The 18963-nt window shown below is 40.2% G+C and overlaps 1 protein-coding gene across 3 annotated transcripts in view; it reads right to left on the reverse strand.

The window, feature by feature from the left end:
- Positions 1-18963, reverse strand: part of LOC140493628 (switch-associated protein 70-like) — a 138958-nt gene that overhangs the window by 55290 nt on the left and 64705 nt on the right. For all 3 annotated transcript variants that reach the window (XM_072592266.1, XM_072592267.1, XM_072592268.1), the window contains 2 exons: positions 8701-8847; positions 669-777 (listed from right to left, as the gene is read on the reverse strand). In XM_072592266.1, the coding sequence (XP_072448367.1) occupies positions 669-777; positions 8701-8847 (256 nt within the window). The remainder of the gene's footprint in view (positions 1-668; positions 778-8700; positions 8848-18963) is intronic.

The raw sequence follows: 18963 nt of genomic DNA on the forward strand, positions 1-18963 counted from the left end.
CTCAACTATTTTCATTGTTTTTGCAGGCCAGAGGTGGGGATATTCACTCATCATGAATGGTGCAGAACGTTGTGCAATATTTCAGGTGCTGAAACAGCTCCAGCTCAAAATTCTTGACAAAATCTAAGACAATGCTGCCAACTAGATTGGCACCCCATCTAACCCCCTATCAGCATTCACTCCCTCCCCGACCAATGCACAGCATCAATTGCGTGAACCATCTATGAAGCAGCCATTCACGAAGGCTTCTTTGGCAGCACCCTTCAAATACATGACCTCTACCACTCAAACATATGGAAACACCAACATTTGTAAGTTCTCCTTTACCACACACCACACCATTCTGACTTGAACTATCAAATTGTTCTTTCACAGTCGCTTGGTTAAAGACCTGGAACTCCCTCACTAACAGGGTACCTATGCTGCACGGACTGCAGTGGTTCAAAGCATTGTCTCTCCACCATCTATACACAGGCAATCAGGAAAGGATGATAATACTTGCTTAGCCTGTTATGCCTACATCCTGTGAACAGATTGTCAAAAACATGGTACACAATACATTGGATTAGTTTTGGGGACAGCACATTCTGATTCATACAAGATTGGCCATTAATTGCCTCTATGTTTAGGAACATTGTAGAAGCTTGGATATAAAAATTTGTCCTTACCTTGGATCCATTCTTGTTTCTTCTTCTTGTCGGATGCGCTAATTTCAAAACTTTTGTCAGCGCATTTGATCATCAAGAGGCATTTCCTTCCATCTTTGTCTGGTAGAGACTGCAATGGAAATCAAATAATTCTATTTTCACAATCTAATTATCTTTTCAGACAAACTTACATACATTTTGTACATCAGGGCTTCATATCAATACTAAAATCCAATGAAATTACTGATGCTTTCCCTATTTGCTCCAGAGAACATCTTCTGTATACAATATTTTTAAAATATCATTGGCCTCAAATGGCTCATATGATCATGAACATTAGCCTGCATGTAACAGGCATTTCCTGATTTAATTATCTGATTGAACTAAGATAGGAAAGCTTTAGAATCAGCAGGAGGTCATCAGGCACACTGCAAATAGCTGGCAGTCTGATGGGGCACACTTCCTGAGAGCAGTTATCAGATTATTAACGTGATGCCACTGCTGCACTATTAGAGATGGGTGATGCTAAACTAGAGGGATATAAGAAACTTGTACACAGAACTGCCATTCACAACTACAGGATGCTAATCTTATTCACACCAATGGGATTATTTTTTGAAGTGTATTGCTATTGTTATGTTGCCAACTTCCAGACAGCACTGTGCCATAATCAGGAGATGGAATGGCTGGCTCATTAGCCTATTTTTGTATTGTTGACCAAGGAAGCAAATCTGACTCATCTCTGGAGATGGCATCACCCACCTCCAACAGTGCAGCAGTGAAGATTAGATTACTTACAGTGTGGAAACAGTCCCTTCGGCCCAACAAGTCTACACCGACTCTCCAAAGAGCAACCCACACAGACCCATTCCCCTACATTTACCCCTTCACTTGACACTATGGACAATTTAGCATGGCCAATTCACCTAAGCTGCACATTTTTGGACTGTGGGAGGAAACCGGAGCACCCGGAGGAAATGCATGCAGACACGGGGAGAACGTGCAAACTCCACACAGACAGTTAGACAGTTGTCTGAAGCGGGAATTGAACCTGGGTCTCTGGCGCTGTGAGACAGCAGTGCTAACCATTGTGCCACCGTGCTGCCCATAAAGTGGCATGTTTACGGTCAAATCACAGAAGGTGTACCCCATCAAAGTGCCATCGCTTTGTGGGTGTGCCTGAGGACTTCATTCTGATTCTAAAACTTCTTATCTTAGCTCAAATCCTTCAATCTTCAAAATGGCACAGTAAGGCCTTGCACATCTATCCTAATGGCTAGACAGTAACTAGATTTATATTTATTAAACATTTATATTAATGCTTACTTCAATACAATATCCTCTTGCTAATACACTGAAGGCTCAACCTACATTATGAGTTCAAGCCCTGGAATAGGGAATATTAGAACAAACCTCTACTAACAATAAAATGATTGAATAACACAGAAAAAAGATAACTTAATTCTTATAAGGGGATTCATGAAGAGAACATGACCAGAAATGGTTCCGTTAACATAAACTATTTTGATAAACTATTTACAGCAAAGTGCGACATAGTAACAGTAACCTTTATAAATCACACAAGTTAAGATTTCACTCCTAACAGAAATCTTATTGCAGAGATAGAGGACATGTTAAAAAATTGACAGTTGATTTCAATTAGATATCACGTGAACACAGATATGTGGTGGTTATCAGAATGAACGAGTCAAACCAACAGAGAAATTAATGAAAAGCATAGACAGTCTCCAAGGATACTGCTATCATTAGGTCCAGGAGACTTATAGATAAAAAGAAATTCTGCTTTTCAAATCAAACCAAAAGATTTCTAAAGTTAAGAGCTAAGTAGGCCTTCACAGCTGAGAAACGAGAAGTGCTAACAGTTGGATGCTGAAGACAACTGAGAGGCTCAATTTCAGCAAAACTAAAGAACTGACTTCAGGAAGAATGGAGGAGGATATGCCGTGTCTACATTAATGGAGCTGAGGTGGAAGGATCGAATGAGTCAGAGACCCCTTCCACCTCAGTAATACTCTTTTCCAACCTCTTCCATCAGACAGAAGATACAGCAGCTTAACCACACATACAATCATAGAGATGTACAGCATGGAAACAGACCCTTCGGTCCAACCTGTCCATGCCGACCAAATATCCAAATCCAATCTTGTCCCACCTGCCAGCACCCAGCCCATATCCCTCCAAACCCTTCCTATTCATATACCCATCGAAACGCCTCTTTAAGTGTTGCAATTGTACCAGCCTCCACCACATCCTCTGGCAGCTCATTCCATACACGTACCACTCTCTGTGTGAAAACGTTGCCCCTTAGGTCTCTTTTATATCTTTCCCCTCTCACCCTAAACCTATGCCCTCTAGTCCTGGACTCTGCCACCCCAGGGAAAAGACTTGGTCTATTTATCCTATCCATATCCCTCAATTTTGTAAACCTCTATAAGGTCACCCCTCAGTCTCCAACGCTCCAGGGAAAACAGCCCCAGCCTGTTCAGCCTCTCCCTATAGCTCAAATCCTCCAACCTTGGCAACATCCTTGTAAATCTTTTCTGACCCTTTCAAGTTTCACAACATCTTTCCAATAGGAAGGAGACCAGAATTTCATGCAATATTCCAACAGTGGCCTAACCAATGTCCTGTACAGCCGCAACATGACCTCCCACTCTTGTACTCAATACTCTGACCAATAAAGGAAAGCATACCAAATGCCTTCTTTACTATCCTAGCTACCTGCAACACCACTTTCAAGGAGCTATGAACCTGCACTCCAAGGTCTCTTTGTTCAGCAACACTCCCTAGGACCTTACCATTAAGTGTATAAGTCCTGCTAAGATTTGCTTTCCCAAAATGCAGCACCTCGCATTTATCTGAATTAAACTCCATCTGCCATTTCTCAGCCCATTGGCCCATCTGGTCAAGATCTTGTTGTAATCTGAGGTAACCCTCTTCGCTGTCCACTACACCTCCAATTTTGGTGTCATCTGCAAACTTACTAACTGTACCTCTTATGCTAGCTTCAAAAGCATTTATGTAAATGACAAAAAGTAGAAAACCAAGCACCGATCCTTGTGGCACTCCACTGGTCACAGGCTGAAAAACAACCCTCCACCACCACCCTCTGTCTTCTACCTTTGAGCCAGTTCTGTATCCAAATGGCTAGTTCTCCCTGTATTCCATGAGATCTAACCTTGCTAATCAGTCTCCCATGGGGAACCTTGTCGAACGCCTTACTGAAATCTATATAGATCACATCTACTGCTCTGCCCTCATCAATCTTCTTTGTTAATTCTTCAAAAAGCTCAATCAAGTTTGTGAGACATGATTTCCCACGCACAAAGCCATGTTGACTGTCCCTAATCAGTCCTTGCATTTCCAAATACATGTACATCCTGTCCCTCAGGATTCCCTCCAACAACTTGCCCACCACTGAGGTCAGGCTCATACTATTAAGTTCACGAATGACTTCTTCCCCTGCTACTATTAGACAGTTGAATGGACCTCTCTAATTTAAAAATCTAATATTGATCTTGCTTATGTGTAACCACCTGTGCAGTCTTAAACTTGTATCACTCTGTCTAAAGATCTAATCATCTACTTGCCCTTGTATGTTATAATCTGCCAGTACTGCACACGAAGCAAAGCTTTACACTGTACTTAGGTACATGTGACAACAATAAACCAAAACAAGTCAATTGTTCTTTCATTCATTTCTATTCACCACTAGCTAGCTAGACCACCATTTATTACTAATCGCTAATTGCCATGTGAAGAAGGCAACGAGCTGCTGTCTTCTACTGCCACAGCCCTTTGAGTATAGGACCTGGTGTTCTATCCAGTTTAGTCTTTGAAGCAGTTTGATACAATGGAGTGGCTTACTAGACCCTTTCAGAGGGCAGTTAAGAGTCAATTGCGTTGCTGTGGAGTCAAATGTAATCAGACCGGGCAAGGATGCAGGCTTCCTTCTCTCAAGGACATTAGCGAGCCAGATGATGTTTTTAAGACCACTGACAATGGTTACATGGTACCATTATTACATCTTTTAAGTCCAGATTTTATTCAATTAAAATGTCACCATCTGCCATAGTGGGATACAACCTATGCCCCAAGCCTGAGGTTCTGGAGAACATGTCCCAGTGACCTCAACACCACCTCCCAGTCGGCTCAAACTTAACCCTAAAGATTTAACAACATAATCCAGATTAATTCAGTTGTGTGAAGGGGGCATGATTCAATACCTTTCTCACACAGATAATGGACGAAGTCTGGAATGTACTACCTAAGAGTTCAGTGGAAACTGGTTTACCTGAAACATTCAAAGGGAATGTTAATTGGTATATGCTAAGGAAGAATATGTAAGGTGATGGGGAAGAGACAAGGGAACAACATTAGATGAGGTTAGGGACCAATTGGCCTTCTTTAGCACTGTAACAATTCTTTGACATGAGTGGCACAGTGGCCCAGTGGTTAGCACTGTTGCCTCACAGCACCAGCGTTCGATTCCAGCCTCAGGCAACTGTCATTGTGGAGTTTGCATGTTCTCCCTATGTGGGTTTCTGCTGGGCACTCTGGTTTCCTCCCAGAGTCCAAACATGTTCAGGTGAGGTGGATTGGCCATGCTAAATTGCCCTGTGGTGTCCAAGCTAGGTGTATCAGCCATGATTAATATGGGGCTGCAAGAATGAAATGGGATGCTCTTTGAAGAGTCGGTGCAGACACAATGGGCCAAACGGCTTCAATCTGCCATATACGGATTCTATGGCAGTTCAGCACATAACAGAGAGTTATGTACGATTGAGGAGGCTGTCTTGAGGATGAGATTTTAAAATGATGTCCTGCAAGTTTTCTCAGGTACACAAGATAGATTTGATATCAATATTCAATGCAAAGGGGAGTGCTCTCAAAGTCCAGTCAATGTTTCTCCCTGAAATCAATATCCTTCAATTAGCTGGTTACCTCATTGTTGCTTGCATACCCTTGTGTTACATTCGCTGTTGCATTTCCCGACATTACAACAGTGACTCCACCTCAAAAGTTGGTTCCTGGCTGGGAAGTGCCTGAGGTCATAACCACGAAAGCTGCGAAAATGTTTTTCCACAATGTGTAATAGCTCATGACTGAAAAACTGAAAGCTATTGAAGCAATCATATTGCAGTGCTGAGAGATCATTCAAGTTCAAGGTTAATTATTTCATAATGAGAAACAAAGGGAGAAAACAACAACTTAACTTGGAGAACGATTTCAAATGGATCCTAGGATTTCTCTCAACTCATTACGAACATCATAGGGAAAAATCCCTCATTCAAATATTTCTTCATTTGATAAAATCACATATAAGAGGAGTACACCATTCAGTCCATCATTCCTGTTCCACCATTCAATAAGATCATGGCTGATCTGATTGCAGCTTTAATGCCATATTCTGTCTGTCCCTATAATACTCAACTCCCCAGTCAATCAAAATGGTGTTTAATTCAACCTTGGATATAAATACACAATTGCCCAGCCTCCACTGTTCACAGTGAAAGGGAACTCTAAATGTAATGACACGTTGAGTAGCAATTCTTCCTCATCAGTCCTAATTTAGAGATACTTGTCTTAAAACTGTGCTTCCTAGTTCTAGATTCCAATATGAGAGGAAATATCAAGATCTCAGAAGATTGTGTTTATGTTTCAATAAGATCACCTCCCATTCTCTGAACTCCAAATGACCATAGGTACAAAACTGCTCATCACACGACAAGCCCTTCAACCCAATCAGCCAGTTTCCAAAGCACGCATACCTTTTCTTCAGTAAGGAGGCCAAAATTGTACACAGTACAGCTGTTCCAAGACTTCTTTAGTTTTATACTTATTTTGCCGAAGAATGAGCCAACAGATAAGTGGATTGTGATCCCACTGAAAATTTTCAGTTGAATGATCATTGGCACTATGCACCTCTTGTTTATTAGCAGTGTTGAAGAGATCAGAATCATCCCTCCTTCATCTGTTTACAAAACATTAACTGGATTTGGACCAATATAAAGCTGTTGAGTTGGGCAGCCATCACCACAGTTGTTACACTTGGTTTGTCAGAAAGAAATTTAAATGATATGGAGCAAATGGTGAACAGAACTAACTATATCCCTTCAACATGTTTACTTCCAGCTGCAAACCTAAAGACAAGCCAAAGGAATTTGAAAGCAGCATGGAAGAGGGTAGGAAAGAATCTCTTCCCACAATGTGCCTCAAACATTTGTGGTTGAAAGGGTTGTATTCAAACTCATTTTTAATCCCGAACCACCATTTAAATTATATTATACAATACTCAATATGAAAGTTCAGCTGTAAAATGTTTTAAGAAACAGGTATTCATGTCCAGGTATCCGGGAGATGGGTATGTCTGCTTCTCACTGTAGAAGCAGTGTGTTCTCGACAGGATCTCAGGGAAGCAGAGCAGACACCAAGCAGAGGCCAAGATAGAGCATGAGAAAACAGGAACACAGCATGCCTCTGCTTCATACTCACGTGCTCACTTTGGCTCATCTAGCCTGAACAGTTGCCCCACATGGGCGGCACGGTGATTCAGTGGTTAGCACTACTGCCTCACAGTGCCAGGGACCCAGGTTCAATTCCAGCCTTGGGCGACTGTCTGTGTGGAGTCTGCACATTCTCCCAGTGTCTGCCTGGGTTTCCTCCACGTGCTCCGGTTTCCTCCCACATCCAGAGATGTGCAGGTTAGGTGAATTGGCCATGCTAAATTACCCATAGTGTCCAGAGATGTGTAGGTTAGGTGAACTGGCCATGCTAAATTACCCATAGTGTCCAGAGATGTGTAGGTTAGGTGAACTGGCCATGCTAAATTACCCATAGTGTCCAGAGGTGTGTAGGTTAGGTGAACTGGCCATGCTAAATTACCCATAGTGTCCAGAGGTGTGTAGGTTAGGTGAATTGGCCATGCTAAATTACCCATAGTGTTCAGGGATGTGGAGGTTAGGTGCATTAGCTAGGGGCAAATATAGGATAATAGGGTAGGGGAATGGGTGTATATGGGTTACTCCAAAGGGTCGGGGTGGACTTGTTGGGCCGAAGGGCCTGTTTCCACACTGTAGGGATTCTATTCTTTGATTCGAACATTCCCCCACCTAAAAGGCCAGCCCAGTATTATGGTCCCCCGGTAAATGTTTATGGACACTCAGGGATCAACGAATCTTAACTGGAGGACCACTGCTCCAGGATTCAGTGGGTATGTTTGTGTAGAGTTCAGAGAGTTAGATCTGATGGTTGGGTGGTGTGTTTGCAATGGAGTGTGATGCCAACAGGGGGGCTCAATTCCCACATGGGAACTGAGGTTACCATGAAGGACCCTGCTTGTCAACCTCTCACTTCACCTGAGGCATGGTGACTGTCAGGTTAAAGCACCACCAGTCATCATGCTGTAAGGAGAGAGCAGCCCTATGGCCCAGTTGGACAATGACAACTTTGTTTCTTCGCTACTAATTCAGAAATCTGGTTTGATACTTCAGATATGAATGAGAGTTCAAATCCCACCTTGCCTGTTTATGAATTCAGAATCAGTTCAAAACAATAAAGAAAATTCAGGAAATTAATTTTAAAACTAATTCAAGGAATTGTTTGATTGTTGTAAAAGTACTGCAACTTCACTAATGTGACAGAAGTTTGCTGACCTTACCCTGTCTGGCCCATGTGACCTCAGGCTAGTATTGCAACTTCTGGTTGGAGCGTAGCACACATATGTTACTGCACTTGGTTTCCCATTTTCTAATCTTATCAACTAGTAAGCTCATTTAACATTTAGTTTTTGTAATAGTTAGGATATCTCATGTCTTAAACATTTAATCTATTGCATTTATTGTTGTGCAACATTAAATTTGATAAATATAGCAGACATTAAACATATTGGCAACAGAATAACAAAACTCAGTGCTAACCACTTGGGGGTTTTACAGTGCTAGCACTTTCAAACAAAATGCAAACTTAGCTCTATTTCTGCTCCTTGGCTTCTATCAGTTATAAGCAGTTTATGATATTTAGGTCCATTTACCTCCACGTAGCATCTGGAGCTCAATAAAATATCTCCTTTCTTCTCTTTAAGATCTTCACCAACATAATACGAAATTATATCAGGTTTCAGTAAAAACCAACGCTCATTCCAGTTCTTCCTTTTGTGTCCTTTTTTCCACAGATAACCCTAATTAAAAGATAACAATTCACCGTGAATTTGAACAAATAAGACTGTTAGCTACAATTAACACTAACGGGATTGAAGGCAAATCACTGAGCTCGTATTCCAGTGAAAGACCGAAATTTGAAGGAAGTGACTAACTAACAAAGGCTTTATTGTGGGGTTAAGATAACACATTTGCCGAAGACGTAAAAGATTGGTGTATATAAAACTAAGAAATATTGATAGATTAGTTGAGTGCTCAAAACTGCAGCAGATGGACGAATGTTGTTTTAAAAAAAAGAGGTCGGTCATGTTTGACCAAACATGTGTAAACCTGAACACTTCTTGAATGCTGAAAAGCTTGGAACAATGGACATTCAAAAAGTTTTAGGTTTGTATAAATAGTTGGATATTGAGAGGGACAGAGAAAGTGAGACACCTTGAAGATCATAGGTTCTTGAAGGGTGCAGGAGGGGTATGGTGGTAAAGAACACATATTGAGCACATAAGAATGCACATAAACTAATCCAAAATCACTCCTGTTAAAAATAAAATGTGGACACTAGCTCAAATAACAACATTAAATCTTACACTGTTAAATTCTTTATGTAAAGGTATATAGAACAAAGACAGGCAAATAGAATTAAATCACAGATCAACTATGATCACTGAATGATAGAACAGTTTTGAGGGGCTGAATGTCCTTTTTCAGCACCCAAGTTCCAAGAACTATTAATCATGTACCACAAGTACCACAAGCAGCTCCAGACAAGGGGCACCAGAAATTCAAGAATTATTCTCCTGAAAAAGAAGTACAACTGGAAAAGTCAGTGAAGAAAATCAGGATAACTTTATTAAGTTTTTAGATGCATAGAAGAGTTATGGCACAGAAAAAAGCCATATAGCCCATTGTTTCCGCACAATCAGAGAAAGAAAAGCTTTAAAGCAAACCATCTGTCCACTCCAATCCCATCTTCAAGTAGCTGTCCGCAGTCTTGTAAGTTGCAGTGACTTAGGTGCAGATCCAGGTACCTTTTATATAGATTGAGGGTTTCTGTCTCAATCATCAAAATAGGCAGCCATTTCCAGGCAGCCAGAACCTTTTGGGTGAAAAGTTTTCCTATGCTCCTTCTAATTCTTTTCCCAATCACCTTAAGTCTGTGCCCCCCAGTAAATTAACTTCTTTAGGGGAAACAGGTCTTTCCTATCCATTCTATTTAGGCCTTTCAAAGATTTGTATGTATATTAAAGCATTCCCCAGCTTTCTCTATTCTAAGAAAACAACCCGAGCTACAATTTTGAAGGCCTGGCAATATTTTGGTAAAATATCCTCTGTGTTCTCTCTAGAACAATTTAGTCTTCCATATAATGCAGTGACCAGAACTATACACAAACTTCCAGCTGCAGTCTAATCAGCTTTTTATACAGTACCAGTGCTGCTTTTGTATTCTAAACCACATCCAATAACAAAAAGCATTTAATATGCGTTCTTTACCACTATGCCTGTCCAGCACCCTTCAAGAATCTGTGGACATGCTTTCCAAGGTGTCTCACATTCTCTACCCTTCTCAACATGCTCCGGTTTATGTAATGCATTTCCCAGCTTTGTTTGTTCTACACTCCAAGTACATTACCTCACACTTCTCTGGACTGAATTCCATTTGTCTCTTTCCACCTACTCAACCAAATTATTGGTATCATTTTGGAGTCAACATCTACTCTTCACTGTCAACAGTCAATTTCTGTGTCAGCTGCAAATTTCCCGGCCAGGTCTCCCACAGATAAGCCCAAATAATTAATATGTAAAAAGTGCAAAGCATCCAACACTGAACCCTATGGTACACCACTGGAAACAGCTTCCCATTGCAAAGACATCCATCCTTAACATTATCCTTCTCTTCTAGTCATTGAACCAGTATTGGATTTAATTCACCACATAACCCTGTATTACAATGGCTTTTTACTTTTTTGACTGGTCTACCTTGTGGGATCTTACCAAATGCCTTATTAAACAACAACCACATAAACAACATTCACTGCATTATCCCCAGCAGTCTGAAATGTGCTTTCCAACACAATGATCCACCATTGCTGCTGTAATTGTCAAAACCAGTATTGTCATACAAGGTAACAGATCGAGACTGCAAACCTGAGACTTTTCAGATATATACCCCTCCTCCCAACATTTTAAGCAATAATTTTCCACATTGACCATTATCTTGATGGCATCCACTGTTCTTCCGAGAGTAGGCCAACTCTAGAATATAATTAGTAGAATTGCAGACCTGATGTTTGTATAAACACTTCAGAGGCATGAAATGCCACTATGATACATAGTTAACTTGTTTTCAATGAGTTCATAAACCTGGAATGTAATGTTTGTCTCACTAATGATTATCACAAATCTGCCAGATTATTGTTAAAACTGACTAATGCATCACTGACCCTCAGGGAAGGAAATCTGCTATCCTTATATGTTCTGGCCTACTTATGACTTCAGAACCATAGCAATGGCCTACAGGTCAGACAGAGTTACATCATATCATTATAGAAAGGTCAAAAAATAAAACTGCTGGTCCAATCAAGTTTCAGATAAATGGTAACACCCAAAATGATGATAGAGGGAGATTCAGCAATGATAAGCCATGGAAAGACAGCGGAGATTCTCTCTTATTGGAAACATCATTGCCTGGTACTTGTGTCACACTAACATTTCTTGTCACTCATTAGCCCGAATCGGAATGTTGTCCACAAGCAGCAAGACCTAAACATACCTGCTTTAGTATTTGTGGAGTCACAAATGGTACTGATACTTCGCAATCATCATCATACTTCCACACTTGTGACCTTATATGATGAAGAGAAGGTAACTGGTGAAGCAACTAAAGTTGGCTGAGCTTAGCACATTAACCTGAGGGACACATGCAGCTACTTACTGGGTTAGAGATGTTTGGCTTCCAATGACCAGAATCATTTTTCTTTTGCACAAGCAATGACTCTAACCAATGAAGATATTTCCCCCAATCCCTCATTCTGCCTCTTACAGCAAGCTCGTAGGTTGTAGCAGATTTCGCTCCCTAACTGGATACTCAATTTCTTGTACTCCATTAGTTATTTCACCAATACTAACAGTATTCTGAAGGACAAGGTACTTCTGAGACATTCTGAAGCTGAACTGGAATTTGGAATCCAAAATGACCATTAATACTTATTCTCTGCTTAAACTTGATTTTAACAGCCAATCTCACCTGTACAAACTATGTACAGCCACACGGAGAGGGATCTATAAAATGGCTAATTGGAATTTCATACACACAACAATGTGTACACTTTACAAATTAATTCATAAATAAGAATCAGTATGTGGCAAAATGAACTGCTACTTACAGCTAAGGAATTCAGCTAACTTCTAAAAAAAAATTGGTCATGCAATTTGTATCCATGGTAATACTTAGTAAATATTGTCAGAAGGTCACAGTTAACAGGGTAAAAAAAAGACAATCACCCAGCTAGTTCTGTGCATTAAAGTATCAGGCAACTGATATGTTCCATTTCCACATTGGGCACAACTGAAAAAAATCAAGTGCAATTTGTGCAAGATTACAAATCACTTGCTGTTGTAATAGATTTGAATAATCAATAAAGTAAACTTCCCCATCAACCACTGTAAATAGGGAGAACAATACAATAAGTTGTGAGCACTGCTGAAAAGCATACATGCCTTCAAAATTGGTAATTGTGTCCACAATTCGTTTACTTTAGCGATGGAAACGAATAGGTATATAAGGCGGGGCAAGAATTGTTGCTGGGGGAAAGGCAATTATGTTGCGATTAGACAAGATTTAGGATGCACAGGTTGGGGAAGGAAACTGCAGGGGATGGGCACAATTGAAATGTGGAGTTTATTCAAGGAACAGCTACTGTGTGTCCTTGATATGTATGTACTTGTCAGGCAGGGAGGAAGTGGTCAAGCGTGGGAGCCATAGTTAACAAAAGAAGTTGAATCTCTTGTCAAGAGGAGGAAGTCATCTTATGCTAGGATGGGACACGAAGGCTCAGTTAGGGCATTTGAGAGTTATACGTTAGCCAGGGAAGACCTGTGGAGAGAGCAAAGGCGATCCAGGAGGGGACATGAGAAGTCTATGGCAGATAGGATCAAGGAAAACCCCTAAAGCTTGCAATAGGTATATCAGTAATAAAAGAATGACTAGAGGAAGATTAGGGCCATACAAGGATTGTAGTGGGAAGTTGTGCGTGGAGCCCAATGAGATAAGGGAAGCGTTAAATGAATATTTTTCGTCAGTATTCACACTGGAAAAAGACAATGCTGTCGAGAAGATACAGGCTACGAGACGAGACGGGATTAAGGTTCACATGGAAGAGGTATTAGCAATTCTGGAAAATGTGAAAATAGGTAAGTCCCCTGGGCTGGATGGGATGTATCCTAGGATTCTCTGGGAAGCCAGGGAGGAGATTACAGAATTTTTGGCTTTGATTTTTATGTCATCGTTGTCTACAGGAATAGTGCCAGAAGACTGGAAGATAGCAAATGTTGTCCCCTTGTTCAAAAATAGGAGTAGAGACAACCCTAGTAATTATAGACCAATGAACCTTACTTTGGTTGTGGGTAAAGTATTGGAAAATCTTAAGAGATAGGATTTATAATAATCTAGAAAGGAATACATTGAATAGGGATAGTCAACATGGTTTTGTGAAGGGTAGATCGTGCCTCACAAACCTTAAGAGTTCTTTGAGATGTTGACCAAATAGGTGGATGAGGGTAAAGCAGTTGATATGGTGTATATGGATTTCAGCAAGACATGTCACAGAAAGTTATTACACAAAATACGGAGACATGGGACTGAGGGTAATTTAGTGGTTTGGATCAGAAATTGGCTAGCAGTAAGAAGACAGAGGGTGGCGGTTGATGGGGAATATTCATCCTGAAGTTCAGTTACTAGTGGTGTACCGCAAGGATCTGTTTTTGGTCCATTACGGTTTGTCATTTTTAAAAATGACCTGGATGAGGGCGTAGAAGGATGGGTTAGTAAATTTGCGGATGACATTAAGGTTGGTGGAGTTGTGGATGGTGCCAAAGGATGTTGCAGGTTAGAGAGAGTCATAGATAAGCTGCAAAGCTGGGCAGAGAGATGGCAAATGGAGTTTAATGTGGAAAAGTGTGAGGTGATTCACTTTGGAAGGAGCAACAGGAATAAAGAATACTGGGCTAATAGATTCTTGGTTGTGTAGATGAGCAGAGAGATCTCGGTGTCCAGGTACATAGATCCCTCAAAGTTGTCACCCTGGTTGATAGGGTTGTTAAGAAGGTGTACGGTGTGTTAGCTTTTATTGGGAGAGGGATTGAGTTTTGGAGCTACGAGGTCATGTTGCAGCTGTATAAAACTCTGGTGCTGCCGCACCTGGAATATTGTGTACAGTTCTGGCCACCGCATTACAGGAAGGATGTGGAAGCTCTGGAAAGGGTTCAGAGGAGTTTACTAGGATGTTGGCTCGTATGGAGGGAAGATCTTATGAGGAAAGACTGAGGGTCTTGAGGCTGTTTTCATTAGAGAGAAGAAGGTTGATAGATGATTTAATGAGACATATAAGATAATCAGAGGGTTAGTTAGATTCTCTAACTATCTAACTAACCCTCTGATTATCTTATATGTCTCATTAAGCCATCTATCAACTTTCTTCTCTCTAATGAAAACAGCCTCAAGTCCCTCAGCCTTTCCTCATAAGATTGTCCCTCCATACGAGCCAACATCCTAGTAAAGTTAGGTAGGGTAGACAGTAAGAGTCTTTTTCCTCGGATGGTGAGGGCTAGCACAAGGGATCATGACTTTAAATGGAGGGGTGATAGATATAGGACAGAGGTAGTTTCTTTACTCAGAGTAATAGGGACGTGAAATACACTGCCTGCAACAATAATGGACTCACCAATTTTAAGGGCATTTAAATGGCAATTGGATAAACATATGAATGAAAATGGAATAGTGTAGGATAGATAGGCTTCAGATTATTTCCACAGGTCGGCACAACATCGAGGGCTGCAGGGCCTGCAGTGTGCTGTAATGTTCTATGTTCTATTACCCATTGTTATCAATTGTTTCTTATAAAGTCATATGCAAGGAAACACTCTTCAGTCCAACTTGTCCACACCAACCATGTTCCCAAACTAAACTAGTCCCACCGTGTTTGGTCCTTATATCACCAAACCTTTTCTATTCATGTACATGTCTAAATATCTTTTAAATGTTGTAACACGACCTGAATCCACTACTTCCTCTCACAGTTTAATCCACACACTAACTACCCTGTGTAAAAAAATTGCCCCTCATGTCCCTTTTTATTCATTCTCCTTTCACTTTAAAAATACGTCCCTCTGTTTTGACCATCCCCACCTTAGAGGAAAGACCTTTGCTGTTCACCTCATCTATGCCCCTAATGATTTTATAAACCTCTGTAAGGTCAACCCTTAATCTCCTGTACTCCAGTGAAAAAAGTCCCAGCATATCCAGACTCTTCCCATAACTTAAACCCTCCAGTCCTGGCAACATACTGGTAAACCTTTTTAGAACCTTTTCCATTTAAAGGTATCTTTCGTCTAACAGGGTGACCTCAACTGTGCACAGTACTCACTCAATGTCCTGTACAATCTCAACATGACATCATAATTCTTATACTCAAAAGGTCTGTTTACCGTGATGTAAATTTCAAAGAATTATACACCTGAACCCCCAGGTCTCACTGTTCTACAACATTACTCAGAACCCTACCATTTATTGTCTAAGTCCTGCCTTTGTTTGTTTTACCAAGATACAATTTCCTTCCTAACTTCGCAATATATTCGATCAGGTCCCAGAGATTTATTCCAGCACTTTATCTTCTCTAACATCTATATTGATTTCCCAGAGTTCTCTAACCTCCATTTCTTTGGTGATAAAGGATATTCTATTCTATACCATAAAAACTGACACGAAATATGTATTTAATATCCTCTTCCATCTCCTGAGGGTCAACACAAAGACAACCTCATTGAGGGGTCTACTCTCACTCTAGTTGCTCTTTGCTCAATATATTTGTAGAATCTCTTACCATTATCCTTAACCTTATCTGCCAATGCCATTTCATATCTCCTCTTTGGCTTCCTAATTTCCCTCTTAAAAATGCCCCTACACTTTAATATTCATCAAGAGATTCACTTGAACCTAGTTTTCTATATCTATGATTTTTTAAATTCTTGACAGGAACCTTAATATCTTTATTCATTCATTGTTCCCTAGTCTTACCAGCTTTACTTTTCACCAACAGGAATATAATGTCTCTGAAGTCTTGTTATCACACTTTTGAAAGCATTCAGTTGTTGTCTCTTTACCTGTGAACAGTCTACTCCAATCAACTTTTGAAAATTGTCTCATACTATTAAAATTTGCCTTATTCTAATAAAGAACTTTAATTTTTATGGAAGGCTTATACATTTCCATAACTATTTTAAAATTAGTAGAATTATATGTTCCCTCCGAGTCAGAGAACACTTCAGCGGTCCGGGACATTCAACTTCACACCTTCAGGTGACCGTCCTCCAAGGCCGTCTTTGGGACAGGCAGCAATGAAAAGTGGCTGAGCAGAGGCTGATAACCAATTCGGTACCCATGGGGATGGCCTCAACCGGGACCTTGGGTTTATGTCACACTACAGGTGACCCCATTGCACCACACACACACAAAGTTTGTAGGGTGCATTTGTACTTGCAGAATTACATTTTACTTTGCTCAAAAACTACATGAATCCATGTAAGATTCTGTAAATCCGTTTTTTAGATTAGAATCAGTCTGACCATTGTGGCACAGACAGCCCCACACAGGGATGCTAACACCTTCAATACATTATCTTGGCCGACATGACACTGATTGTTAAAGTTCACTTGAGGATGTAACTTTTTAAAAAAAGTTTTACAATTTAAAGAACTGAAACCAACACGGTCATTCTAAAATATCAGAGACTTAACAAATGATTTAGGTCTTTTTCAATATATAATTTCAGTTGCATCACACTGTAAACTTTTGCTATAAATTGTGTTTTATAATCTTATTCTCCACAACCACCTGATGAAGAAGCAGCAATCCGAAAGATAGTGCTTCCAAATAAATCTGTTGGACTATAACCTGGTGTTATGTGATTTTTAACTTAGAATTTTGATCATTAGTCCTAAAATGTTCCCCTATTAACACTTCAGTCACTTATTCTGCCTTATTTTACAAGAGATCAAGTTTTGCTCCTTCTCTCGTGGAATCATTTACATATTGTTAAAGAAAAGTTTCTTGAACACATTTAACAAATTCCTCGCCATCCAAACGTGAATACAATGACAGTCTCAGTCTATGCCTGGTAAGTTAAAATCCCTTATTGTTGCAACCCTATTTTTCTTACATCCATCTGAGATTTCTCTACATACCTCTCCGCAGTTTCCCTCCGACTATTGGGAGGCTTATAATGCAATCCCATCAAGATGATCGTCCTTTTTTATTTCTAATTTCAACCCATATATTTTCACTCAGAAATACCCTCTCTAATTACAGTAGTAATGCTTTCCTGAATCAAAAACACCACTCCCCCTCTTTTCTTGTGTATCCTTCGTATAGCATCCAATACCCAAAACATAGAGTTGCCAGTCCTGTATTTACTTGCATTAAAATTATTAATTGATGTAATAATTTAAAAAAAGGTAAGCAGGTGCAATTTTATCACAAAAAAAACATTAACAGATGTCCAGTCCTCGAAGATTATGTAGCCTGATTTTAAATTACTGAAAATGGTAAACATATGGCAATATTTACGAATTTCATTGGTAAACTCTATTCAGCTTTTTAGCAAATTAAATATTTTTAGTACCTTAAACATTTTAAAATGTGCAACTGATGACTGGGTGTGGGAAACAAGCCCATATGAGGACACTAAGGATGTAGCCAGATTTGTGGGTGGTAACAGCTACAGAATCAAACCAATACTGAAATGTATCATATTGAGAACAAATCTCAACTAATCAGGTTAATATTAGGCTAATTCTGGAACTAATGCTGCTGCCAGTACAAAAGTTATTAACAGAGTTTTAAGAGACACATTAATGAAGCTTTTACCCCAGAATTTAAGTTCATGCAACTGCCTCATTTTTATCACAATGCAACTGGGTACACAGTGGTTTCACCAGCACAGAGAGGCAGAAAAAGAGGTCAGCTAGAACAAATATACTCCTTTAGTCAATGAAAAAAAAATGCTTTGCATTTAATCTGCCAGAATTTCTCATGCGGATAAAATCATAATATGCAACGTGTCTCAACAACTGTTGTAAAGGTCACACAATTCATCTCCACTCAGCTATGGAGGTAGTTTAGATAATTAGGAAGCAAAATGTATTTCGAGTAAATTTGGGGTAGCAAAGTGGCTCTGTGGTAAGTACTGCTACCTTAGTGTCAGGGACCTGGGCTTGGTTCCAGCCTCAGGCAACTGTCTGTGTGAAGTTTACACATTCTCCCAGTGTCTGCATGGATTTCCTCTGGTTTTCTCCCTCAGTCTAAAGATGTGCAGGTTAGGTGGAGTGGATCTAAAGAAAGGGAATTCATGGAATGCTTACAGGATGGCTTTTTGGAACAGCTTGTCATGAAGCCCACAAGAGAGCAGGCTATTCTGGACCCAAGTGCTTTGCAATGAACCAGACTCTATAAAAGATCTTAAAGTAAGGGAACCCTTAGGAAGTAGCGACCATAATATGGTAGAGTTCAGTCTGGAGTTTGAAAGGGAGAAGGCAAAATCGGATGTAATGGTGTTACAGTTGAATAAAGGTAATTATGAGGGCATGAGAGAGGAACTGACTAAAATAGACTGGAAGCAGAGGCTAACCGGGAAGACAGTAGAGCAAAAATGGCAGGAGTTTGTAGGTATAATCGAGGACACTGTACAGAGGTTCATTCCCAAGAAAAGAAAGATTAACCGGGGAGGGATTAGACAACCTTGGCTGACAAAGGAAGTCAGGAAATGTATTAAAGAAAAAGAGAGATCCTATAAAGTGGCTAAGAACAGTGGGAAATCAGAAGATTGGGAAGGATACAAAAGCAAACAGAGGATAACAAAGAGTGT

This window comes from Chiloscyllium punctatum, chromosome 22 (genome assembly GCF_047496795.1).
Source record: "Chiloscyllium punctatum isolate Juve2018m chromosome 22, sChiPun1.3, whole genome shotgun sequence".
Lineage (NCBI taxonomy): Eukaryota > Metazoa > Chordata > Chondrichthyes > Orectolobiformes > Hemiscylliidae > Chiloscyllium > Chiloscyllium punctatum.